The sequence below is a fragment of the Oxyura jamaicensis genome, chromosome 12, assembly GCF_011077185.1.
Source record: "Oxyura jamaicensis isolate SHBP4307 breed ruddy duck chromosome 12, BPBGC_Ojam_1.0, whole genome shotgun sequence".
Taxonomy (NCBI): Eukaryota; Metazoa; Chordata; class Aves; order Anseriformes; family Anatidae; genus Oxyura; species Oxyura jamaicensis.
In genome coordinates this window covers 13,903,105-13,931,014 of record NC_048904.1, presented here as the reverse complement: position 1 = coordinate 13,931,014, position 27,910 = coordinate 13,903,105, and the positions used below count along the sequence as shown (strand labels likewise).

General features: G+C 42.5%; 1 protein-coding gene across 1 annotated transcript in view; it reads right to left on the bottom strand.

The window, feature by feature from the left end:
* The window catches only part of PTPRG (protein tyrosine phosphatase receptor type G), a 400,862-nt gene that overhangs the window by 298,715 nt on the left and 74,237 nt on the right, over positions 1-27,910 (bottom strand). Inside the window, exon 2 of the mRNA XM_035338056.1 lies at positions 14,509-14,613. Coding sequence (XP_035193947.1) covers positions 14,509-14,613 — 105 coding nt within the window. The remainder of the gene's footprint in view (positions 1-14,508; positions 14,614-27,910) is intronic.

Below are 27,910 nucleotides of genomic sequence, written 5' to 3'. Positions count from 1 at the left end.
GCTAGGACTGTAGTAATAAAGTCTCACTTGGAGGCTACATCTCTGCTTGGCATAGACCCAGGCATGCACACTATGTCAGATGGCTGAAAAAAACATGGAGAAGACACAGAAATAATCATCTTCCCTACCCGGGTGCCTCAGGCATTCTCTTCATCACACCAAAACAAGGAGTCAGAACATCTCCCGTCACAACTTCCCTGGATTTAGTGCAGGTACAAGACATTTTTCTGCGCTCTTTCAGTCATACAGCAACTAATAGTTTCGTTACGATAATGTATCAAATTTCTATCACAATTAGCTTTATTTGCTCTTAGTTCTTGTTCCCAAAAGGCACACTAGATACTAAAATAGTCAAGACTGGTCTAAAATAAAACATTAACTCTTATTGACTGAATAATTTTCTCATTGAGAGCGAAATGAATGCAAACTGCATGAAGTTAAGCAGTAATGACTTTTCTGCAAAACTTCTGGTAAATGAATATCGGTGCTGTTAATTGCTATTAATTCTAGCTTAGTTATAATTTGTGGTATAGGATATCACGGTACTTTTTACGAAAAATGCATCTAACTCGGACACGCTCTGTTTCCCATTAATGTCATCCCTGGTAGAGCTGGGGGCGCACACAGACCGGAGGCATCTGCTACGCGCTGCACAGGGCACCGCACGCTTCCCCTGCTCAGGCAGGCAGCACACAGGGGTGGGCTGCCAAAGGAAAAAGCAGATTTCAGTCTCACGGTGCCTCTTAGCCCCTTTCGGCTCCGCTGAGGATGACAGAACGCCCTTGCCTTTGCATGGTGGGATCATCGGGACAGAGAGACTGCTCTCAGTTATCATTCTGGTAACAAAATATTTGGGAAAGGAGGCGAGAGGAATATTCACGCCTTCTTCCTTTCTTCCTATCATCATGAGCAGGACCAGACATAGGCTAGTCCCAGCTCTACACAGTAATTTAAAATCAATATAATCACAGTGAACTTTGTCACCTCTGCCTCAGCCGAGTAGGTTTTTCATTTGGGTCCCTTGCCATTTTTCTCCCTGAAAATAAGTTCTTCAGTTTCCAGTCTGCCTTGAAATGAAATAAAGCCATCCTTGGCTCCAACACAGCAGGTAAGCAGCCTCTCAAGAAATGCAAGACAGAGCACACTTCCATCAGCTGCACATCCCTACATTCAAACACAATGGTTTCCATTAAATATGTAGGATTCAAATATTTATTTCCAGTCAATTAAATTAAGCACTACTTATCCTCCAGGGAATTCTTCCTCTCCCTCAACACAGAAGAGAGCACCAAAGTGCATTTCCTATACTTATTAACAACTCAGCAACACCTAAGGCTATAAAGAAATCCTTCCAACTAGATACAAAGACCTTGGAAGCAAATATACAAATCTAGTATAAAGGAAGATATAAAGATCCTTTTGCCAGCCAACATAAACAAATGACCTTCTCTGCCCCAAGGAGCTTATAGTCTAAGCTCCAAGAGACAGTGAGACGCAACACTAGATGAAAAAAGGGTGAACAATGGAGGAAGACCTCCTCCACAGGTAGCACTGCACTCGGGAATGAGTCCAACCCGGGCTACGCGGCGATGCTCCAGAAAAAAAAACAGCTACTCCAGGGCATCGCAGCACTGGCCCGGCTCTGAGAGTTGTAGTGGGAGGATTTACAGCTAGCATTTTGTCCAGAGGAAATCACCAGCTACACTTTTTAAATCGTGTTATCATGCGTACTAATTCATACATCTCTCCTACAGCAAAACCTTTTTATTACAGAATTTCAAAAACCAATACTTGAATTTTAAACTTTAATATGAACTTACATTTTAAAACATTAAATTATCCAGCGAAGCGGACGTGAATGTGAAAAAAGGCCATTTCCTCCATCATTTCATTAAATTTGAAAGTACTTATTTATTTTAATAAGTTGAGATGTCCATATGCCAGGAAATTAACATGAAAGAATGTTAAATATGCCCAGTATCACTTCTTAAAAGCCTATGGAGTATTATGCATTTTCAAAATTAGCATAACTCAGCAAAACTACTTTCCCAGCAGTTACTTTTTATCATACTTTCCAACAGTACTTTGGGAAAAAAGCTGGAAATGTTTACTGTACTTTGCACTCCAGTTCATACAGAAGCCACGAAATGAACCCCGGCCCATGCACCTTCCCTAATTTAAGGTCTGTTAACGACAAGCAGATGGTTGTCTAGCACGCACTCTTCCAAGGACTCCTGTGCAGGTGACCTTCCCTGGCACACCTGATCAGGACCACAGACTCCAACAAAGTTTGCACAGGCTTGAACTGTTTCCTCGGAACAGCTGTACTTCATTTAGCACAGCGGGACAGGATTGTCACCAGTGTTCTGATCACTTGAACTACCCAGACCTTCCCCGGGTCTTAAGAACCCATCTGTTGAAATTGCAGGGACTTCCTCATGGAAACGCAGCACCTAACTGGCACAGCCTCTGAAAAGCTACTCACAGGAGTCTGCGATTTTGAATAGGGGCCCAAATGGATTAGCCTAGTTTCCTAAGGAAACAGGCTTAAGCATGTGAGCCTTCAATGTGCACCTGGTCTAGCAATTCCCCTTCCCTCCCGCACCATTTTTGAACCTGAGGGCTAATTTTCACCAAATTGGTGATCTTAGAGATACAGCATTGCTATGGGTTTTGTGAAGGGCAAGCACCTATGCAGGGAACTGTGGCAGGGAGCACTAACAAAGCTCACAAAAGTGGCTCAAAACTTCTTGGGCATCAGACATTTTTCACAGGAACACAAAGCATTTCCCTGCTCATACAGAAAGGAAAGGTTCTCAGTACCTTTTCCAGCTCATAGTCCTCATTTCGTTACCATAACGCTTCAGCCATTTATGCGTTTAGCACCAAGCCACCTCCCAGACTGCACATTTCCTGTAGGAACTTTGGGCTGAAGAGACTTTTTTGTGTTTGCACCGAGAGCAATTAGGTCCTGAGGACAACTGGGGGGCCCTTCTGCAACATAAACAGCATCTGGACTACATACACTCAAACCCTTCTTTCCAAAAGTTGCATCAAATTCTCTCTGTGACTTGACTTCATACAGTAAACCCTGTTCCTCAGAGATCAACACATGACAATACTGTGTCATGCAGATAAGTGTCTCAATTACAAGTCTCCGACAATAAAAATACAAATTAAAAACACGATATGAAGTGCCACAGAAGCTTGCAAGTTGGAATCTATCTGAAAAGTTCACGTCCCCTCTGGTTAGCAGCAGATTAGCATCTGGCATGCAAAACGGCTTTTCATACCCCAAAGGGGCAGAAGACTCCAGCAGCAGCCTGAGACACACCGCCACACTTCTGGGGTAAAGGCAGCATGTGAGACTGAATGCGAAGTGACCTAAACTCTCCATGACTTCGCTGCCATTGTTACCTCAGGGTAAATCTTCTATCTGTACTTGAGAAACACATTCACATCGATGCAAAGTAAAGAACCTACCACTGAATTCCTCATTCTGAGCGTGTCCACTTGCTGCTTTGCTGTGCAGGAGCTCGGCACCTGGGACTGAGCAGCGCTCGAGGCCCTGGTGATGTGAAATACAGCCAAGGAGTCCTGTGAGGTCCTGGTGCAGCACGGTGCAATTGCACGTGATCAGCAGCACTTAAGGGACCTCTGTCACCTCGTCTCTAGCTGTAACTTTATTACAGGTCAGTTGGGAAGGAGACAGGAGACATTTGTTTCACTAATTCACGTAGGAAAAGCAACAGAAATTGCAGTCCACATGTCAATACTGATCCCCTTCAGGCATTCAATTGCGGGACATTTCCTTTGTTAGATTCTGAGGAAATTTATACACCAAGACAGTTGAGAAAGTCTCCGAAGTGAGTCAGAAATAAAGAACCTCAGGTGAAACAGCTCCTCCTGAGCTTTCTGGCAGCTGGACAACTTAGACGTTGCCCTGAATGCTCTCGTTGCAGCAAGGTAAAAGCAGCACCAGCCAGCTCTGGGGACCACCAGCCAGCTCCAGCCCTCTGCCCAGGCACACATGGGTGATCCAAGGCCCAGCACCCAGCCCCTCGGTGTCCCCCTGGTCTTTACCATCACAATGTGACCCTACCTGACAGCAGCTCTACTGGCACAGAGGTACATCTGTGTGTACCTGCAAGTCTGCAATCCTACAGCAGTGCAGAGCAAACATGCATTAAAATGGCATTCAGAGAGAAATGCAGGGGAGGAAAGGTTTACTTCAGTCATGGGTAGAGCAGACAGCCTTAGGTGAAACCACAGTACTGCTCAGGAGATGACAGACAGCTTTGAGACAGAGAAAAGACAGAGGGCCTAATACTCAAGGCAGTGAAGACCGCTGGTGGAAGAGCTGCTTGCTGTTCAACTCAGCCCACCTGAAGATTTTAAAGCAACTACATGTCTCAAAAGTCTCTCACCCTACTGAGGATTCAACCAAAGGCCTACATGAACCAGCAATGCCCACCGCTCCTTAACTGTGGCAGCTCAAGTTGCAACCTTCATGTCTGCAACAGGGACATGGGGCTCCTAATTCCTCATGAATGAAATGAGTCGTGTTACCAGCTGTCCTGCACACATCATCCACCCACAGCCTAACTCACCTCACAACTGTGCATTGGTAAGAGACGGGAGGAGGTGGGAAGGCCTACTTAGGACACATTCATTCACGGTTTGATTGAATTAAACCCACTTGGCCTTCCCAGCTCTCCAGAAACAGAAACTGGATACTCAGGTGCTCAGCAAGACTTGACATTACTTTTTATACCACAAAGTAACACAGCCCTTCAATAAATCATTCTGGTACCAATAGTCTTTCCTTGGTTTGGAAAGCTACAGAGATGACCCTTATGAGTTCAGTGGAGAGAGTTAAAAACATTTCCAGAAACTCATTCAAGTGCTGCTTAAAGATGTAATTTATATGCACAGCTCTGCACTCCATTGCAGGATTTCATATTTATTTAATTTGATGGTTAAAAGTGTGCCCATCCAACTCCCTGGGCGCACACAGTCTTTAATAAAAACTTTTGGAACTTAGACCCAAATGTTCAGTGCACTGAATAGGAAAATAATAACTTCTTGCTCAAGCCCAACACTGTCCTAATGCCACTGGAAAAACCCGAGAGCACCAAGACGACTGCAAGCGTCAGCACAGTGGCCAGCACAGCCCAGTTTGCTGGGGACAGGATGATGCTGGTGGTGGGATGACCTTGGAGAAGGCCTCCTGTTAGCTCAGGAGCTTCACTATACCCGTGCTGCTGACGGGTCTCCCGCTGGACGAGGGGGTCTCCACAGCAACCAAGATCTCTTCAATTAGCACCTGATAAGACTGGATGCCTGGCCTAAGAAACAGCACAGCACTGGGACTTGGGTGAATTTCTGATGCTGCATGGGGTGCATCAGGTATATCAGAGGAGTTCAACTGCCCTGTCCTTCGGTTCCCACCACGTAAACACATCGACCTCAGAGATGTTACAAGAATTAAAACTACCAACTGCTAAGCACTCACACTGCAGTACTAAAGGACACCTAAGAACCTATACAGATGAGACTCTCCAACCATACCTTTCTCTAATGGAGATGTGACATGTAACCTAGAAGACATGCAGGACACCTCCGCCACCTCTAGCAGACACTACACCACCAGCAGCCGATGAGGAGCTGGGTGGGAATGCCCTGCCAGCAGCCTGCTGCAGCACTGCCTCTGCTCACTCTTCCCTTTGTGGGGGAATCCAGAAGCAGATGTACTCCTTTTGTGGGCAGGGGCTGCTTTTTCAAAGATCATGATAAAAACTGCAAGTCTTCGATGTTGCATCCTGCAAGACAGATATACTGTCTGGGGAAAGGTAGAGAAGAAATGGGGTAATTCCCGAGGCAGTGATACTGAGAGGAAGATTATCGTCCGGACAGTGACTGAATGACACAAAGCAGCCATCTCAAAAATAATAGAAATAATTCTACAACTATTGCATCAATAGTACTACTGGCCTTGCTCAGCTCTTTCATACAAAGGCTCCACTTACATCCTGCAACAAAAATTCTGATTCATGCCTTGATTATTTCATACTTGGATTATTGCAAAAATGTTTGTGCCAAGCTTTTTTTTTTTTTCCTTTTTTTTTTTTTTTTTTAAATCCACACTACAAGGCTATTCAGAGCTCCTCCATTTGCTTTGTTTCTCACTGCAGTATCCTTGCTGTTTGCATACTTTTTTTTTCCCCAATGTTATTCTTCCATACGTGTTCAGTTACATATTAAACCAGGACTGGAATTTCGATGTATTATTGCTATCATTCAAGTACATCAAGGCAACAGCAGACTCCAACTTTCTGTGTATTCTCCAGCCCATTTGCTGAGCTTGTATCACAGCTGCTACCCAAACACTCCATCTTTCTTTTCTAGGTTTAAAATATATGCCTTTCAATTGTTTTTGTCTAAAGAAGAGCTTGAAATATTTTATACTCTTTCCTATTTCAAAGCTTAGAAATCAGTTAAATCGACACAACTTTTTGCTGCACTTCAGGACATTTTCAGTTGTGTAAAACACTGCAACAGTTGTTGTCATTCCAAAGGTTTTCTACAAATGTCCCACTGTTCGCATTCAAAGAAAATGCAACAAAAAGAACAGTACATGCTTAAGGAAGTGAGGAGTTCCCCCTCCCCTGCAAAAACAGCTCTTTGTGTGTCTTCATTTCATCGTAGATAGCAAGAGCTGTGATTGCAGCAGCACAACGTAAAGGTACTTTGATATACTTTGATGTTCTTTTAGAACAACTGCATTTGAAACTCTGAAGATATCATCTAGCATCTGTTGCAATTATTTAATACTTTTGTGCTGTGGTAGGGAAAAACTTCATGAAAGAACTGAAGCTGAAGGAACATCTGGTTATTTGCACCTCATATTTAAGCTTCTCAAAGCTGTTCAGCTGCCAATGGCCTATCTTCTCAAAAACAGTAAAGAAAAAAATCAGAGCGCTCAGAAATCAGGGATTTGCTTTAATGCATTTAAGTCATGAAAAACAATCAACTTACAGAAAGAACCTTGCCAAAAAAGAAAAAAGGCAATTTTACCATAACCGTGTCCAACATTTAAAAATTCAGCCAACCATTTCATTATAGACTGGATACCAGGATTGACTATGACAGTACTTGGAATGAAATGTAAGTGCTGCATAGAAGAAAAGGTGGCAAGAAGAGACAGAAAACAGTATTACTGGTATTCAATAAAGCAGTTGTGTCTGTGTCTAAGTAGAAACTAAATTACTATCTGAGGTTTTCTTAGCAGATTACATAGAAACTTGCCAATAGACAAACACAGTAAATGACAAGACTCTCAATCAGAGCTGCGTTCCCCAGCAATATGGATTAGCAGAAATGATACCACAGACTACTTGGACTGCTTCTGGTGAGGCAGGCACTTCTTTGAGCACTGCTAGTGTTAGATGCTCAACACAGCCATGTGATTGTGAATTCCTTATTTACACTAGGTTATGATTAGGAAGACGTATCCTATTCTCAGGAATAAGAACTTGGAAATTTATTTCTTCATTCCTATGACAAATAATAATAATAATAATAAAAATACTATTTCATATTTGTTACTTCAAAACTCTGAATGGCTAAGGAAGAATCAAAAGCATTCTCTGTGACACCCTCCTGGCGAATGCATGTTTTGATACAGATACCTCAGACAACATATGTCTAGTGCACACTGTGCAGTGCCTAGCTCATGGACATGAAGACCTATGACCAACTACCATCAGAATGCAAACAATCAAAATGTACAGATGGTATTTCCTGTTTATTTGATAAACCACACAGCAGTGTGCCACTTGCATTAGCTGTGCACATTAGAAATCTGGGCTCATGCTTAGGCAGTAACAGTAAATTCTCAAACGATGGTTTTCCATGTTTCGCTTACGAAAAAGTGTAGCACTGATTTCTGGAACAACTGTTACTCTAATAAGACTGCACATGGAAATGAATGCAACACAGCTGGTTTCAGCAGAGTTCAGTGAAGACTACCATTCATCTCTGATGAACGCAGATAAAATATTCAAAGCTCAGTTTACTGATCAGAGCAGATATTAAAGGGAATATTTTTTCTGGATCTCTCAGATTTCTCCCCTTTAGACAGTAAGCTTTAAAGAGCAAAAAAGGGAGAGCCAGAACCTGCTCGTTTTGACCATTCTGCATTTAAAGGAGGGGAGTACACTCAGAACAGGACTATAACCATGTATGCAGCATGCCAGAGTTTTGGTCAATATCAAGATTTATTATTCCAAGAGACAGAAAGAGTGAAATACTGACCACAGCAAATAGTCCATTAGTTACCTCTCAGTTCAATAAGTCTTGATGCTTTCCTTACTATGGGCTGATTATTTCCTGTCCAATTCACATTAGCAGCTTATTTAATGAGAACAATCTAAGCAAAGAGAGAAAAATTCACACTTTTACAGAAGACATCACCAAGTTACATTTCATCACAGTTAACACCATTTGCTATTATTTCAGGAAATAACCTTTACTGATCTTTCCTGTTTTAATGCCAGCAATTGCCTTTGAGAACACCACTTAGCTCTTATATTCACCACTGGTTATATTTTAAATAACAGCATCTTAAAGGATAGAAATAACTACTTAAGTATTGTAGGACAAAGCATTCACACACTGACAGTGGACACTAGCATGACAGGGTGACCAACAATCCTATTCTTAATGGACATTTTTTTCCCCACTTGCAAGGTCATCCCTACCCTTGTGAATCCTGTTTTTCTTCTATTTATTTCTACTTATGTTCATGGAAGTTGCAGTGAGAAGGGATTCAACATTTAGACAGAAAAAAAACAAAAAGCAAAAAGCATCAGTAATAATAAGCATGAAAGACAGAAGCATTATAAATAGTGCTAATAATTTCACACAGAAAATGAGAGCTATCAAAGGTACAAAGAGGAAAAAGATGGCTTGAAAATACCGTAAGATTAAAAAGAAAAAAACAACAGCATGCATTTTCTATGCAGGGTTCTCTTTACAAAGCCACAGTTACATAAACAAGTAAAAAGAGCATGTACACATCTTTGGCCAGGGTCTGCTTTTTTGTTCTCTGAGAAGTCCAAATGTTTTTGATTACTTAAAAGGGAGTATTCCTTGAATGAGTCAGCTTGCAGCACTAGGGCTGAGCAGCAGAACAGCCACCAAGAGAGCGGCCTGCCCTGCCAGTACCTACACCACAACTCATCCAGGAAACTCCAGTGACAAAAGCACCATCGCCTGTCTACAGCATCCCCTGCTGAAGGACAGCGCGGCCCCCCATTTCACACCCTTTGATCACACAAAGTAATACTGGGCATGATGTGACATTACATCTTCGCTTACATCTAAAGACTCCAAAAGGAGTCTCCTGATCTGAATAACAGAGAAAAGAGTGCTATTTCCCCACAGCTAGTCCTGGTTTTGTATAATCTCATGGCAACAACTGTTACATTAACTCTGCATAAAAGTTTTTCAGAAAAATGTATATGAGAGTAGGTATTTCTAGAGTGGCAACAGGTAGGCCTTTCAGATCCACTGCCACTTAAGATACAAGCATCTGAGTCAGCAGCTCATAAGAGAATCTCATCCCAATGTCCTGACCCTCTTGCTAGCCATTTTTGGGCTATTGCATGGCAAAACAGGATCTACTCAGGCCACTGGCGAAGTGTTTTCAGCCCTGACAGATACAACACTTGACAACTGAGAGTCATCTTCAAATGTCTGGAATATTACACTCTGTGAAATAGCACACAATGTACAAGGGAGGGCCAGTCAGAAAGCCCTGAATCTGGTAGATGTTTCAACAGCTTTTTTTCCATAGGATTTTTTTTTTTTTTTAATAAATAGTTTATATTTACAAAAATGTCTCCACACTGATAACAAGGTACCTGTACTGCTATCTGCTGCTGTTATGGATATTAGAAATGCGCTGAAATCTGTGACAATTAAACAATGTGCTAAAAATCGTTCCAAACTTGTCCTTCACTCAGTGGTTAGCCTAACAGAAAAGATTATGGTGAAAAGAAATGCAGCAGGCCTGCCCTGAAGCACATTCAGGATCCACACCTACTTCTTGCTTTGGCTGCACTGCGCCCATTTCACATTCCCATTACACTGCAAGTAATGTGGCCAGTTGCAATTTAGGAAGTCTCTGGCAAGCCGTAAGACACGCTCATGGAATAAATGCTTTGCCAATGTATACACAAATGCATGCGCACAGAGAAACCCGCCTAGAGATGTAGTTAAGAGTTTCCTGAAAACTCCTAAAAAGAACATCTACAAGACCTCAGTCTCTGTTCACTCTTGCAGCTCCTATTTAAGGACAAGTTACTGTCTTCTGTTGTCAATGTTTGCTCACTCCTGCATTTGGTTTAAAGAGCTACTAGCACAGACTTAATGAAGTTTCTTCTGAAAGGCCAATTGTGTTTCCTTCTGTCTTTTTGACAAAACCCATTTAAAACAGGCCTTCATTTAATTATCTACTCTTTATTTTTGCGAGTTTTATTTCTCAAGTGGAGTGAATGTTACAGTCAGAATTGTGTCTGTAGACAACAGGCTTATTTTATAAGGTTTAAAAAGCTTATCCTTTACAATTGGACAGTGAAGGGAGAGCTCTGTGTACAGTACACGTGTGGTATGTGCACAGGGCACAGAAGTTCACGGGGTCCTGTCTGTGGGGACATTTGGGTACACGAGTGCCTTATACAAATGTTTGACTCGAGGCACATTTGACTCCTCATTAGTGGTTGAAGGTTTATTCTCCTCCAGCTCTCACGCCTGAGAGGAGCAATGTTACAAGCAACACATGGCAATGCCACACATACCTCATGAAACCAGGAAAATTCCTGATCTGCAGAGATTCAAAGCAGATCCTAGGCCATTCCCCCTGTACAAGAGGGGCATGGAAGAGCAGTAGTGTTTTCTACAGGCTACAGAGGAGTCACTTGATAAGCACTGCATAGGACAGATATATCCTGTGGAAGATAAAGACCTGAGGGCTCTCTGCTATATGGCTGTGCCCTTTTTCCGCCCCCAGGCAGAAAAACCACAACCGGCTGGTTGCTTTCAGACCTCTCCCGTCCTACCTCAAGATTTATTACAGGACATTTAAGCCTGAAAATACAAAAGCTCTGCAAACAGGGAAGCACAGCCATAAATGTAAAGAGGCCTCAGTGGCTATAAATCAGTAAAGCTCAATTGAAATCAATAAAAAGCCACAGTTCAGCCTAATGTAGGCCCAGCAGAGATGCGGGCCTACCGGTCAGCACTGAGCTCTGCCCACGCTTGTCCATTGATGGCTGGCAGAAGCTGTCCTGGGCTTATTTACTCTAGTTGACAAATTCCCTTAGAGGAGACTTCAAATTCAGCATCATGCAGTCCAGCATAGCTTTTTTTTCCCTGCCCATAATTGCTGGGGCTGGGCCAGCAGCTGCTGTACAACTAAGTGGAGGAGAGCTGGCCTGCACATTTGAGGACATGGAAGGGAAGCAGCCTACCAGGTAACACCTATAAAAGAGCTTGGAAACCACTGACACAGACTAATTGTTTATTGCAGAGCAGGTTTCCCACTCTGTGGGCTCAATGAAGTTTGATGTAAACTTCCTCACTATGTCCAAAACCCTTCCCACAGGACAGTCATTAGTATATAACTTGCTTGTCCAAGTCCTGCTCAGGGTTCCTACAAAATACTCCACGGAATGGGGAGGCAAGGAGAAATAATCAGATAACATGAGCATCCTCCTCACTGCGCCTGTGTAGAAAGAAACATCTGCCTGACATCTGGGCTCAGCCACCCACCATTTATTCCTATCTTCAACCTAACACAGAAAGCTAAGCATCTTCATTACCCCTGCCCACCTCAATGAACAAATGTGGGCAAAAAGCATCTGATTAGAGGCTGAGTTGGCTGAATGTCCCGCATGGAGCTGGAAGGAACCAAGTGAGGGGACGGAAGAGAAGAACTCCCACACAGGAAGACATGACAAAGCAGCAGCCTGTGGAAACATCCACTCCAAACAGAGCAGAGGCTCCTTTCCCCACCTAATTGCTCGCCTTCGCTTCCTCCCTTTCTCGGGGAGATGCTGGCAACACTGAGACTCCTGCAGTACACCACATCAACCCTAGAAAATTCCTTCAGAAATAACTGTGTCTTCAGCACAAGCTGAAGCAGCAGAGCTGTTCCTCCTTGCAGGCAGAGGCCACAATACGGGTCAGGAGGACACCAGACCTCCAGCTGCTTCCAGGGTAGGCTTGATGTGATGCAGTATCCACAGAGTCCATACAGCCAGGGCACACCGTACCTACACTGTTTGCTCACACTTGTATTTCACGTCACGGAAGCTTTGGCAAAAATCCATGTTCTGCAGCTGGAATAGTCGGTGCCAAACCACTTCTCCCCTGGAATGGCATTTCAAGCTTCTTTGATCAAACAGTAGCCTGACAAAGCATCCTGAGAAAATATTATATCCTCTCCTGGTTTCTTGACAAGTACTGGTAAATATACCATTTCCACCTTTTCCGTCTCCTAATTTACTCCTTTTATCAGCAATAGTGACAAAAAGGTTCTAATTAGGTAGTGCTAATCAGGTAGAATGGCATGTGATTGACGACTGAGAAGTCACTATCTGTTCTCCGAAAAACAGATTGGCTATTTTTCTCAGAGAAGCAGGAGATTTATCAATAGACAAAAGGATGCAAAACCCAACAGATACGGTATAATTACACATCAGGACTATACATTTTATTTTGACAAACCTAAAAGGATTAGTGGGTGGTAAAAGCTCTTTTGGAGGGGTGAACAACCAATATTACTCATAAAGGAAGAACTACATGAGCTCAAAAATAGAATTAGGAAAAAAAAATAAATGAGATTTTGGAGAAGGAGTTTTTGTTTTTGTTTTTCCCTAGGTTTTGTGTCCCCCCCCCCTTTTTTTTTTCTTTTTAAGGCAAAGGACTAGTTAAAAAAAAAAAAGTGTAGTAATTCCACTGAAGAGTTTTGACATATATGACAACTGACTAATTCCAGTAGTTTTGTCCTTTTCAAACATTTTGATTTAACTACCAGCAATGAATATTCTAAATACATTTTTCAGTAACAGAAACAAAATAAACCTGCCAAGTGGCACTTAACTTGCAATATTTTATACAAGACAACAGATAAGAATAGGCCATTCATTCCAGCATTAAAATCTTTCCTCTATTTATTTCCACTGTTTATGAGTTTGGGGGCTTAAAACTTAAATGAGTTATTTTAAGCTGAAGCATGGAAATAAATCTCATGACAGGATTTGTCCATCTGATGATAACCTCAAAGTTCAACAAAAAGCAATCATTTGTCCTAAATTTCTAAAATGCATAGATGTATTTTACTCATATGACTTCACTTGCAAATGAAGCGGCTTGTATTTTGAGATCTAATAAAGAAAATCTGTGACATCTGGTATGTTGTGTATTACTGGAAACAAACTCTAACCTTACCTAAAATTATTCACTTCCAATGAAATTTATGGTCTGCATAAAAGAGAGGAGTTGGCAGTCAAAAATTAACATTTGCTTGATTATCCAGTATCAGTATTCAGATTTCTAAGGAAACAGTACTTTTCTTTCAGCTAAAACTAGGTAGGCCTGCACAACATTCCTCCTAGACAAGCACCAAATGTTTGAAATGCACCTCAGATATTCCAAAAAAAAGTACGCACAAGTTCATTATGATATTTGAAACCCTCATAAATACTTTTTTAGAGATTCAGCAATTTTCCATAGAGAGCCAACAGAGCTACTAAATTTCCATTTTTTTGACAACTTCAAATACAGATTTGGAATTTTCTATACCTGAACCAACCAGCAAAATGTATGTCTACGATGCCGATCTGAAGCATATTTTGATTTGTGGCATTATAAAATTGAGCACATATCAGGTTTTTCTTAAGACTTTTAAGAGCAATGGGACAAATAAAGAAAACCCTCCACATGCTACCTTCTCAGCAGCACACATCCCGGTGTGATACTGAACTGACAAGTGTCATTGTCGACACTATACCCTACTGCAAACACACACACACAAAATGGTAATTATCAAAATTTCTACTATTTTGTCATCTGGACATATGTATGGATTCTTACAATCTTCACAGAATACTGAACGGAGTAAGCAAGTGGTAAACTTGGAAATGTGCTGTCTGGACAGGGAGAGTGAAGAAAAGTTTGTGGGAATATGCCATTCTAGGGGTGTGTTAAGAGACTAGCACAGGACTGAGAGAAGGTGCAGAGTAATAAGGAGAACCCTCCAGGTAAGTGGCAGGAATGCAAGAAAGGACTTGATTTGTGCATAGGAAGACACAAGAAAGTCAGAAAATACATTGTAAAATTAATTTAAACTCCAATTTCTGCGCACAGTAATAACATAAAGCAAGGAAACATTTTTATTTTGGAGATATTTCATGTTTCACTGTTCTGAAGAATTCAGCTCACCCGAGTATGCCCAGTAAGGATCCCCCGAAGCCTTTCGCCTCCGTATCTGCACAGAACTACCATGTCTGTTTTCATGCAGAGAGCCAACATAACCTTCAGTCAGAGCTGCGAAGAGAAGAAGCAGGAATTGTTATGAAACTGGTATTTACTCCCTGGAGTTTACACTGTAAAGCTTAAATCTTTGCTGAGCAGAGACTACCAAGCTGGCATTGCTTGAAAAAAAAAAAAATAGGCATGTTCCTTATCTATGGAAACCCACCATCCAAAGATGATTCTGAGAAGCTGGGACTCACTGATACCATTATTCTGACCTGGCCATGCCAGCCTATGCTCCAGTAATTTCCATAAGGATTTCCTGATATACACAAGCAAACAAATGTAAGCTATGACAACTGATCTTCATCTCTCTAGACCTTAAAGATGGTCATTAGAGAAACAAGTTACCACACTAATAATTGTAAATCCACACACAAATTATCACGGTCCTTAAAAGAATACAGATGCAAGAGTTCATGTTAGCCTTGTTACCACAACTACATCTATTTTAAACCACGTCTTAAAATCCCACATAGAACAGCTTCATTCAGGACAGAATGAATCTCCTCCACACACAGCCTGCAGACCTGAGCCCAGAGCACAGGCGTAATGGTCTCAACAAGAGCAAGGCTCAAGTAACATCACCTCCCGTGACTAACTGAAGCAAAGCAGACGTAAGACAGGGGACGGATATCCAGTGTGCAATTCGAGTCCAACTGATCTCAAACCACTTATGTGATAAACAACTTGCTGAATAATTCAAATTAAAACATTAGAAAATCACCTAATCTCTACCCATACGCAGTCACTGCACGGCTGAACACCTCTGTAGACAGCCTTCAATCTGCAAATGGGTCATGGATTTCTGCAGATTTTTGGAATCCTGAAACGGTAGGAAAAGTCAGGCAACCTCAGGAAAAGCACCGCAGGTTTGCCCCTGCCAATTTTTTCTCTTGTGCGAGCAAAGGTACTAATTGTGCAATTTATTATGAGCCTCTGATTTGAATGAGTTTTCCAGATTTCTTGGCAACTTTCTAAATACTAATTGACTGCAGGCTGAACAAGAAACACTGGAACATAACATGCTACCAGGATTTGTAGGCACCGTTACATCATGTACCTTATTCTCTCTTCTGATTTACCCTCATGTGTCTACCTGGTACAGAGGCAACAAACATCTGTATCAACAGGAAAGAACAGATAAGGGATGCAGAAATCCAAACTGCCTTGGTGAAAAAACTGAGTAAAGATGAGAGACCACGAAAATCCAAGCAACAGAACACAGAACTAACCTAGCTGGGTGACTGGAAAGGCCATCAGATAAACCAGCCCAATTACTCAAAAACAAACAAACAGTTGTGTCCTGGGAAATATACCTGAAGCCCCCCATTACTACAAAATGAAAGAGGGCAGCAGCTCTTTTCTGAGCTTGCTCTACAGAGAGAAAGCAAATTTATTTTATTTTATTTTTTCACCCCAGAAAAGGTATGATTCCTGCAGGCAGAAGGAAAACTTCACCCTGGTACCTCCAAGAGTAAGGTACTCCTGCAGGTAGGTATGCACTCAGTGAGCCTTTCTGTGTGCCCTGCCATCGGAAGAAGGAAACCATGTCCAGATAATCTGTATTTATTGAAAGGAAAAAGGATCTGAGTCAGTACAGAACATCTGAAACTATAAAGCCCTTTGTAATCCTAGCTTGAACCGAAGAGCCACATGGCAACCGTGGTATGGCTATGAATCATACTATTGATTTTCAGTATCCTCTGTGCAGAAAATTAAATTATGCAAATCCAGGCCTTTATGAATGCCTGACTTCAATGTGGAATTGAACATTTGCTTTAGTCAGCATCTTATTTATGCAATTAAGAACCTGGCATTCTGGTGAATATATACAGTTTAAGTTTTTTGCATGGACACTTAATAGATTTGTACATTTATCTATACTTGTAAATAGTGAAGAGCCATGTTATACACAAATTTAATTCTACCAAAAGAATGCTACAAACCAAGAGGGGAGCTCAAGTATTTGTCAAGAGAACTGTGGAAGGGAACTTGATCGTTATGCTGCTAAACATCCTCTGTAGGACTGAAAGAGAAACACATTGGTACGTACTAAATAAAATCCCAAGTGACTGTTAGGCAGCCCAACGTTAATGACAATAGTCCCCTTACAGATGTGCAGTAATTCCGCAGTCATTAGCAATTTGGGGAAGATATATGTTTACTGCATAACTGCAAAAACTCTGGGAAATGATGACAGGTCAAGATCTCTGGCCGTGCCGTGAACTGGAAAGGTAATGGTCTGTCTCCACCAAACACCACACCGCCGCCTTCTTGCTGGGCTGGCTCAGCTCCCCAGCCTGCTGACAGCGGCGCCAGGCATTCTGCACAGCCCTGCACACACGCTAGGAGAAACCACTGTGGGAACAAGCAGCTATTGCTGCCGGTATCTTACACTGGTAAAGTCATCTGGAAGCCACGGAGTCGATGTCAGGGTGCTTTTGTTCTGCAGTGTCAGCTGGGGTCAGTGGAGTCTCCTGTACTGAGAGGTGTGAGGTACAGGACAGAGCATGCAGTGCATTTTCAGGTTTGCCTGTCTTTTGGAAAATCTGAAAATACATTTTGTCCAACCCGAAACTCAACTTTCATTTCTACCTTCCATAGATCAGAGTCAGGAAGAGCCAAAGTATCAAAGTCAAATTATTTCAAAAAAGAAGGAGCTTTAAGTATATCAAAACCTTGCTATATTTCAGACAGCTTTTTTTCAGATTTTGGGAAGGACCAGGGATGTGCCTTTCTACCAAATCAACTTGATGACACCAGTGGAAATTTAACAGGCATCTCAGTGTAGCTGAGCCTGCCTCTTTCAGTGGAAAAGCACACAGCTAAAAGATTTCATTCAGCTCCAGCCATTAGAGCACATTTATCCATTTTTGTGCAACGCTCCAATTCCACCGTTCCAGAAGCTATACATGCAAATAAGTGACAAACTCAACTGACATATTCTCGTGGTTCTAATAGGAGAACAAGTTTTGGAGAAAATATTTACGAGAGTCAAGTTATTAACACCAATCACGACGGGTTTCCACAAGTCTTTCTCAGCTGGGAGACAGTTAACAGCTCGAGAACAGAGAGCAGCCAAGTGATTTCCTGCTCCACTCCCACAGATTTGGATGCTGGAGAAAAGCCAGCAATTAGACGGGCTGGTCCGGCACGGAGCAAACATGGGGAGGCTCCGCTCTTCTGGGAACCCTGGAAAAGTGGGGGAAGTGGAAATCGGGACAATAGGAGGGGCAGGAACATGCTCCAGGAAGGCTCAAAATGGACCAGCCAAAATAGAGGGGTGGGGGGGAAATAGGCACGCACAGCAGGAGACAGAGAGGAAGAGAAGGGAGAGCAGAAGACCTTGCCTGTAAGGCTTGATTTGATACATCACACCAGTGCTGATGGCAGAGAAGCAATGAATACCACGATATATGTTCAGAGACTTGCAAATACACAACTGAAAAAAAGACGGGGACCAATCTGACACTCAGATACACAAGCATGAAATTAAATCCTGAGCAACTCCTCTGGCTGCTGGTGTAGTGCTGGTGCCTGCGAAGCGTAACACCTGCAGTCGGTGGAGTTGTGCTGGTGCCTATCACGACCACTTCTGCAGGGAATAGAGGATCCTTCAAAGCTAACATGGAGAAATCTCTCACACACAATTTCATATAATTTTAATCGGTACTGAACGCTACATGATTTTAGATGATGTACTAAATTAATCAGCCCATGCCGCATATCTGCAGACAGCAAATGCAACGCGATGCTGGGATATTCCTTAGCATTCTGATCAGCTTTCCATTTACTCTGCCTCAATATATTAAGTTTCCAATAAAAATTATTTGATAAGTGCCCTCAAAGGTATGATAAGGTATGAATACCTTACTGGTATTCACAGTTCACATGAAAACGCAAAATTTTATCCCCAATCTACCTTAAATATAAACCTATCATACTGTTCAGAGAGATTATACCCTGGGCATTAGTGTTTAAATGGTATCAAGCCATCCGCTGTGTCAGAAAAAATCCTTTAAGGTCGATACTTTACGTCTGAATGGTGAAATCATTAGTTATGATGGTAGATTAACTAGATGGTGTGCCAAACTCAGATTCTTTTAAGCCTTCTCCGAAGAGGAAGGTCGCACACTAATTTGTTTCCGATTAAAATGGTACAGAGACAATGGCACACGCATAGCCCAGCTCATACTTGCTCAGTAACCTGCCACTGTGGCAGTTGAGTCAGTTTTAGTCCCAGTCCCTGACGCAGACACACTTCTTGACTGATATAGTTCAGCCTGGTGCTACTGCTGGAAAACAAGGCAGCCTTTGGAGACAGAGGCTTGGCTACTGGAATCTGGAGAGGTGTTCCACCATGAAAACTTAAGTAGGGAGAAATCAAATCTTGGTAGTATTTAACCAAAAAGCACTAAATCATAAGGAACACCAGCAATTAGCTCTTTATCAAATCAATGCCTGTAAAAAGCAAGCTTTTTGAAAATGAAACTACTATTGTTTTTTAGAAGATGATGCAACAAGGCCTCTTTCTTTTAAAAGGGGTGGGGGCACAGGAACATTACCTGAAGGGCTTTTGCATCATCGGGAGTTTCAGAGATCACTGAGCCAAGACACTTAGCCATCTGCAAGCCTGAAGCTTCAAGCAAATCTCACAAGGAGGGGAGGAAAAAAAAAAAAAAAAAAAAAAAAAAAAAGACAGTATCCCCATCTAGGCATATTTATTGTATTTTTAATTGTACTGTACTAAAGTGAAGCAGGTAAGGTGAAGACACTGCAGTGCTGTGCATTGTAACATGTGCTCTGCTGACAATGGTTTAGGCTTCCCAGCAATTTTTTAGAATAAATGTTGTAAAATGGGCCAGAAGGGAAAAAGAAAAAAAAAAAAGAAAGAAAAAAGGTTTATTATTATAAATTTATTTCCTATCATTTTTTTTCCTATATTATTAAAATTAATAATGGTTAAATCCATTTCTCTAGGCTCTTTTATGGACAACTTCCTAAACAAAACTAGGCTATTTGTCTCAAATATTCTACCGTCCTTTGACAGCAAATAAATCTGAAAATATTTCAGGCACAGCTAATCCATTCTGATAGTACATTACTTTCAAACGGACTCCTCAGTCCTAGACTCCCATATTTTGGGGAGATTATTTTTTATCTTGCCAAAAAAAGGATGAAATTTAGAACAACATATGGTGGTCAGACAACAGCAAGAAATTCTATTCTGAATGAGACTTATTCCTTTGATTCTGCTGCAGAGTTTTCTTCTGATTATCAGATAAAAGACACAGTCTATTCTCCCATGAATGCATACACATTTTCACAAACAGCTTCCCATTAATGAAATAAGGGAGTTACAATCACAAGTTTCTCATGACTGAGTGAAATAACAGACATCCGAATGCAGCATCTGCCAAGAGATGCATATCCCTTTCCCAGATGACAGTCACCCAAACAGCCTCTTGGTTCCTGTGTGAGCACAATCTACAGGGCTATTCTTAAAAGTGACACAGGACTCTTGACACCCTTCTGCTGTTCACGTGCCCGATAGATGATGTGGTAGCAGCACAGAGCCTAAGAACAGGAACGCAAATGGCAGGCCTGTACAGGAACCAACCAACAGAAGTTTGAAGGTAGAAGATAGTCCAGGGAACACGCTGTCAAACTGGGGGATTAAATTAACTAGTGCGATTAAAATCCCTTATCCCAAAAATTCACTAGGTGCATTAACCCTTGGTAACCCAGTGAGCTGTATTCTGCATTACTCCAATGTATCAACATAATAGCAGGCCCAAAGCATCAGGGCTGGTGTAGGTAAGCAACAGAAAACAGATGTTTAGTGCAGCCTTTTCTTTAAATTACAAGGGATGGAGTTCAAGGGTGACAGGGAAGTGTCCTACCTGAGCCAAACCAGAGCAAGGACACGCAAGTGCCCCACATGCCAAGTTCTGCCAGATGCTCGTAGCAGGGCAGACGCCCTCCAAAGAAGAGCAAACCAAAGGCTCCCCAGTCATGGCCAGTTCCCCCAGACCCTCCTCTCTCAGCTTTACAGCAAAGCTCATTAGCAAGGCAGCCAGGCAGCTTCGAGTTGCATTAATGACGCCCCATTAAGAAGACTCAGAAAAAGAAGCTTGGGAGGCCAGGAAGAGACAGATGCTGCCGGATGATTAGAAAGGGCTTGTTTTTGCATTTTCATGGCTTATACACTCTGCTGGCATCAGCTGGGCAAGACATGACATGGCTGGTGAACTCGGACCGCAGATCTCAACTGGCATCACCTGCAGCACTTCTGCTAGGAAGAAGCAAAGTCAGCCAGACAACCAGCAATGCCAACAACCTCCTTCTCAAGATAAAAACACACAAATTAAACTAACTGCAACATCACCCTTTCCACAAGGACAGTGTACTGCAGCACCGTTTGTGCCAGAGGGCTTGCGGAATATACTCTAAGACTTCTCTGACTGCAATATACGAGCTCAAATCTAGCCGTGTGTGAGCAACACAGCAGGAAAAAGAAACGGTCTGCTATCTTTTCCCCTGAGAAGACGTAGAAACGCTGAGCAGAAAACATAGCTCAGGCAACTGCACTCCTCCTCCAGGATGGAGGGGCTGCTGTTCAGACTGCAGACAGTGTGTGATGGTGGTAGGTGAGGGGCTCACTTTGGAACCACTCATCCCACATCACCATATACAAACCCGGAATAAAACCTTTGTCCATTGAACCAATCTCTGACCCTTCCCCCACGGACAGATAGACTCCATTTACCTTTAAGACTAAGTTTTTCAGACAGATATTGTAGGTATCTAATATGAGATACTTTAAAGAAGACTAAGGCACATTACATCCTGAAAAGTGAACTCCTTTTATACTCTTCTGATTTGGGCAGTCAGATAAAAAATAATTGGGTGCACCTGACAAGCCTGTAACCTTGAAAACTCTTGGCCTGTGCATCCTGCGCAGTCCCTCAGACTTCTGCTAACCATCATTATCTGCATTTCTTAAAAGGAGGAATCCTCTTCCTTGTTCATCACCCCTCCATGTGGTACCTCAGGGAGGTCATGTCACCGCTGAATTTTACTCATAACAATGCATAAGGCAAACACGGGAATAAAACTTCAGAGCAGAGGTTCATATGCAAGGCTGACCTCCTCAGGAAAGCCGATGCTCCCTCAGCCAGTGCTGACAAAATCAGAGTGGGTATGAGGGAGAGAAACGGATAAACTCAGTTCTCCAGCATCTAGGATAGCAGGGTCAGGCTGAACCAAGACAATGAAAACCCAGATATCAGGGCAAAATAACTATTTGAGCCAGCTCCAGCATCTCTGCACTGTTTCCCCAGGGGCACGCTTGAAGTCAAACTTTGAGCCAACTGGAACCGAGAGGCAGCTCGGTGTCCTTGTGCAGAAGGGACTCGAGTCCATCAGCACAGGCAAATTGAGAAGGGGCCATCTGGGTCTCGTTATTCATGGCACAGTTTATCTGGGAAATGTGTAAGCCATACATGTATAACAGCAGCCTGTTTGAAGGGTCAATTAACAATGGCAAAAGGGGGGCTTTATTTCATTTCTCCTTTTAGTGCAAGTACCTAAACCTTAAGGGTTTTACAAAAGAAACCACCATGGCAGTAACCACCTGTCTCACTCTTTCTCACATAATTAGGTGCTGCAGCATGCACAGTGTTAGAAGAGCAACCTCTGAACAGCAAATAAATGTGACCTTAATGGAGCATTTTGTAGCTTCACTTCCTTGTTTAACGCAGAATCACAGAGATTTTCATTTCACTAAAGCTAGCAACGCTCCCCAAAACACACAGACTCATACAACATCACCAGTTTCACCTCTCTGCTCAGGAAACAATTTGCTTGTATCCACTGCTGGCATTTATCACAGAACAGCCTCATTATGTTTTCAAAACATATTCCCCTAAGTCACATACCAGAAATATCTTGATAACAAAAAAGGCCAGAATATTCAAAATAAACACAGCACAGACTTAGTGATGCAGACCTGCTCTGTGCCTGACTTCTGTCCACCTGGGCTGCAGTCTTGCCAGACACAGTCACGCTTCCCTGCAGGTAGCCTACAATTTCATTTACTCATCATCCCATTAAAGCCACAAAGGTGTTACAGTGAAGACAAGCACATATATAACCATCACAGCCTTTGCTACTCTCCTGACCACCGGTACGAGACTACTACTGTAATCCTTGAACACTTCAAATAGCATCCTCTGCTCCTTTCCTTCCTAGCATTTACATAAGGGCGATACCACCAAGAACAAGCGATATCAAAAGCTTCCTAGCTCAGACTGCATTCTTGCATAAGAGCATGCCAGATCTTTCCTGGTGGAGAATTCAGCATTGACGCTGCAAGGAGTCCTCACTCGGAGGCTGCCCTCCAAACTCACCTGCCTCTAACACTCAGGGAGCAGCAAGCTCAGCATTCATTCAGCCGAAAATACAGGGCACAATACTGATTTCATTCACACTAAGAACAGCGAGGCACTTTATGAAGCCAACAGAGCTGCTCCCACTGCATGGCACGAGATCAAACCCGCCCCATTATAAAGTCTTCAGAGACGGGGGCTCTGTCAGCTAATAAAAATTCCTCATTCTTTATACAAAATGATTTTTTTAACCCGTGTCCTTTGGCCCATTTAACAATTTATTGACTGTGTGAAATAATGTGAGGCCACATCAATCTCTTCCTGGTTATTTGGTTCAGGCTCTCAAATTAATGCAGAAGGTGGAAAGCTCAATAAAGAACTATTTAAGAAAAGAAAGAGAAATGCTCCAGTCCCACTGTGAGATATCTTCCTCTCAGTTTGTAGTCAGGTCTCTCCATCTATGGCTGCACAATCTCCAGGAGAAAAGATGGAAGGGCATAAATGAGCATGCTCCCCTGGATCGAGCAGAAATAATTTTAGATTTGTATCACTCTGCACTGAAACAGATCTGCAGTGCTCAGGTAGCCAGATTTAGTGCCTCCAGCATGTGACAGCAAATCCAGCCAGATCCACAAAAATTATTTTAGGATCAAACTTAAAAACTGAGTAGAGCCAAGTAAACAACCATTCATATTTATCTGTGTAAAAACGTATTTAATTTAGCTTACGGTCTACAAAATAGTGTGTTTTTTTTCTCCATCTTTTTATGTTGACAGCTTGCATTACAAACAGATTTTGTAGCAGAGGGTTTCATCCACATTTATTTCCCAAAATACAAATCTGAAGTGGAAACTGAGATAAATGGAGATTTTTGTGCTGACCGAACAAGTTCCTAGTCAGGGATATATGCCCCCAAAACATGACCTACCATTTTGAGAGCTCTCATTTTCTTCCAAGTAAGCTTCATTGCTCAAAGGGAAAAGACTCTACAAACGCTACAGAGCCGATCCGTGAAATGATTCAAACTTCCTATTTACTTTGCAGTGCACCATCAGTAAGTATTTCACCCAGACAAAAAGTTTTCTGGAAGTTTCCCAGCAGGAAGGCCTGGTGCTGTATAGGCTCCAAAACTAATACTTGGTTCCTTGGTCATTTGTCCCCAGAGAACGCAATGAAGATCTCAGCACAACCCCCAGTTCTGCTGAGAGCAGGAGTACTACGGCCTTGGCAGCAAGAACAGAAAAGCACTAACAGAGCTCAGATGAAGCAAACAGATAAAAATTGCTAGCAATGATGCACATTTTATAACCATACAGAGACAGTATGCAGCACAGTCTGAAAAGGCAAGGGGTCCCTGTTCTTCCCTACACAACCAATTTAACCATCTGGAGGACACTGCTAATACCACACTCAGTAAATGTAAATGATGCTAAACCAAACGAAGGAAAAGCAAGCAGAAAATACCTCAAAAACATTCAACTATCTGGCAAGCTCAGCGAAATAGGCTGATGTAAGTGAGACATCCTACAGAAGATAGATGTAAGGCAATGCAGTTGGGGAGAAATAATAATCAGTGCAGGAATGAAGTGAGAGACTGCTGTTTAGAAAGCAGTAATGCAGAAAGACTTGAGCATTAGGGTGGATAATGAATTAGATGAAAGTTCATGCTGCAATACCACTGCAGAAAAAGGCAATTGCTATCCTGGGGCACATGCACAGAGATACTGGAAGCAATAACTCAGATTTAGACAGTCTTTGGCAAGACTGTCACTGCAGTGCCACATGCTGTTTGAGGCCCATTACTCAAAAAAGAAAAAAGAAAAAAAAAAGGCTTCCCCCCTTCTTTTAAAACCAAAATCAAAATCCAGTGCTTGGTAGGGCAGGGAGGGGAAGGGCTGCATCAGGGCAGCTTCAATTGCAGCCCTGAGCCCCACGCTGAGCAGGCCTGGACAGCCCCGCCACAGGCGGCTCAGCCCTGCCTTGGTTCACGCTCCCATCCTGTCAGGCCTTGAAGGCGCCACTCCACTCCCCACCTCCTTGTTTCATCCATCAATTTTCATAACAAGCCTCATAGTTAGATTTTAGAGCACTCCGAAGTGTTGATCTTCAGGCGAGAAGTGCTCTCACAGCACAAGAGTGAAAGAGGAGATGAAGAGCTTCGTGAGGAACAAAGGGATGCTTTCACCTCGAGGTGGGCGCAGCTCGACTCCAACGCGCACCACCTCTGACGCACGGATGGGCCTGAGAGGAAATGCTCAGCGCACACACGTGCTTTTGTGCTTTTTTTTTTTTTTTTGGTGAGATTTACTTGAGCACCAGGGCATGTCAGCTAAGGGTGGTGGCCACAACACGGGGGATCAGCAGCAGAGGCACCCGGCCTTCGCCGCCACTTTCCTCAGGTCCCAGAGCGCCGCACCGGCATGGAGGAAGTCAGCTCTGGCAGGGGGAGAAGGCGGCTGGAGAGCTGCAGGCCCGACACCCAAACTTTCTGGGGCACAGAGGTTTGCCCCCTTCCTATTCACACCTCAACCACTCTGCAACATTCCTCGGTTTCTAGTGTTACTAATCCTACAGTTATTACAAAAATGTTAATTATTAAAATTCACAACAAAAGCGCTGTGCCCAGGGAGCGCCATTCCAGTGAACAGCCCATGGCCTGACAAATGCAATTCTTTGTTCTTTTTTAAGGACTGTAAGAATCCTCACGACGACTTCAGCCACCCTGCACAGCAAATTTGTTGACTGCTGCAGGTTTCTCACTTCCCAAGCAGTTTGGGTTGGCTATTTAATTACAGTATGACTTTGCGCTTAGACTCAGCCCTAGAATTGTGCTCCCTACCCACAGGAAGCTGAACGCTCCAACAGTAACTGCCCCCAGGTGAGTTAAGTCCAAAGTGGGTGCATGTGTTTCACAGTTGCTATTTCCGTATTTTATGCTTCTTTTATGCCTTCATTGTGAACTGTAACAATATCTCTTCCCATGTAGCCGGTATGAGCGTTAAAAACAAATTCATCCTTTTATACAATGCTTGAGAGATTTCTTTATGGTAATGTCCTATGTTCCAGTTTGTCCACAAAAAGGAGATATTAATATCACAACAGGTATTCAGTCTTACTCTAAACAATTTAAAAATACATTACAATAAGGAAATTACTTTTTAAATAACCAATGCATTAAACACCGACAGCAGATCAGTGCTTGCTCCGTGACAGCATTAGTCCTATTCATAACAGAGATCTGCAAAGCAGTATCTTACAGCTAGCTATAAAGAACTTCTATCAATTCTGCACAGACTACCAAAAGTGAGTTTTCTCTAAGAAAAAAAAAAAAAGTTCACCATTAAATATGCTTTTATTGTTGCTTTTTTTTTTTTTTTTTTACATTCTTCATACACACCGTAGTCTTTGCCAGGGAAATCAAAAGTAAGAGGATTCATAAGAAAACCTCATGTTGTTGCCTGTCTTTTTTAACCCCCGATTCTTATTTTGTAAACAAGAAGCTCAAAGCAATCAGTTCCAGTCAGACTTTTCAGCTTTGGATTTAAATCCTTTCATGACTTCTTCAAAAACCATGCATCAAAACTTCAGAGGGAGGCGGGGGATGAGGGCTCTTGACATTGCAGTTTTCTCTGATGAACGAACTGATGTATTACAAAGAGGCATCTATTTACTCAAGCTACTTGCCAACTGACAACCAAATCCAATTTGAACACAGGACTTTAAATAGCTATAAAATAAGGTAGGAATGATTAGCAAAATATCATCTACTGTGTGCGATTAGATTTAAAGCAGCAGGAAAATAAAGACTGATACTGAAACACGATGTAAAGCACACTTGGCAGCTGATAGTATCCATGTTAACACAGCATGTACAAAGACCATCTTTGCCCCCATGGAGTATATCCCTCATTACTGCACTGCTCTGAATGGAACTAAAAAGATACAAACATGAGATAAGAAGTTAGTTTAAGCAGATCGTCTGAAATACTAAGCTAAGCTTCTGGCAAAGCTGGCTCTAGACACCATCCTTTTAAGATGGATACAAGGACCCGCTAGGATTTTGGAAATCCAAAAGAAAACCAGCCAAGACCTACAAAACCCCTGGCAAACGAGGACCTCAATAATAATAATAATAATAATAATAAAAAGGCATGGAAAAAGGGCACAGAGGCTGAGAGGTGGGAACTGAACTGCAGCAATGGGCCAGAGTCAGTCTCACAGGAAGAGGACACATGGGACAAGAGTGAGCCACAGTCAAAATGAGGAAAGTTAGTTTAATAGAGAAAAAGGTCCCAGAATCCAAATGACAGACTTGAAAACTAGTCTTATCAACAACTTGTAGAGAAAACAAAAACAAAACAAAAAAAACACAGAGGATGTATTTTAGTTACCGAACTGCTCAGTGACAAAACCGTGGAGAGGTGTTTACCTGGGTGGATGGAGAAGGAAGACTATTTCTTGGAGAAGTGATGCAGAAAGAACCCAAAATGCTCAGACAATGGTATGGTTATGCTGACAAAGGTCTGGCTTGAAGAATACATGCAGGTGGCAAGCATGACAGCTGCAGGACAAAAGCACTGATCATAACTACCAAAAAAAAAATGGTTTGGGACAGGAACACAATAGCCCCTTCTAGCCCCAGTTACCTGGAGCAGAAGCATGAACAGAAGGATGAAGCAGTGACTGCAGAAAGGCACTGGCACAGCAGATGGGAGACAAGGCAAGGGGAAAGAGCCCAAATGTGGGACAAATCAAATACCGGCAGAAAGATAAGGAAAGGTCAGTGAGAGACCGGGAGGTTATCTGGTCTGTAATCCTCAGAAGTGCTAGCAGCTCACCTCTCCCCAAACAAAATGGGAACTGTGGAGGCTTGCCCTATCTCAAGCTCAACAGAACTCCCCATCACTTAGAATTAT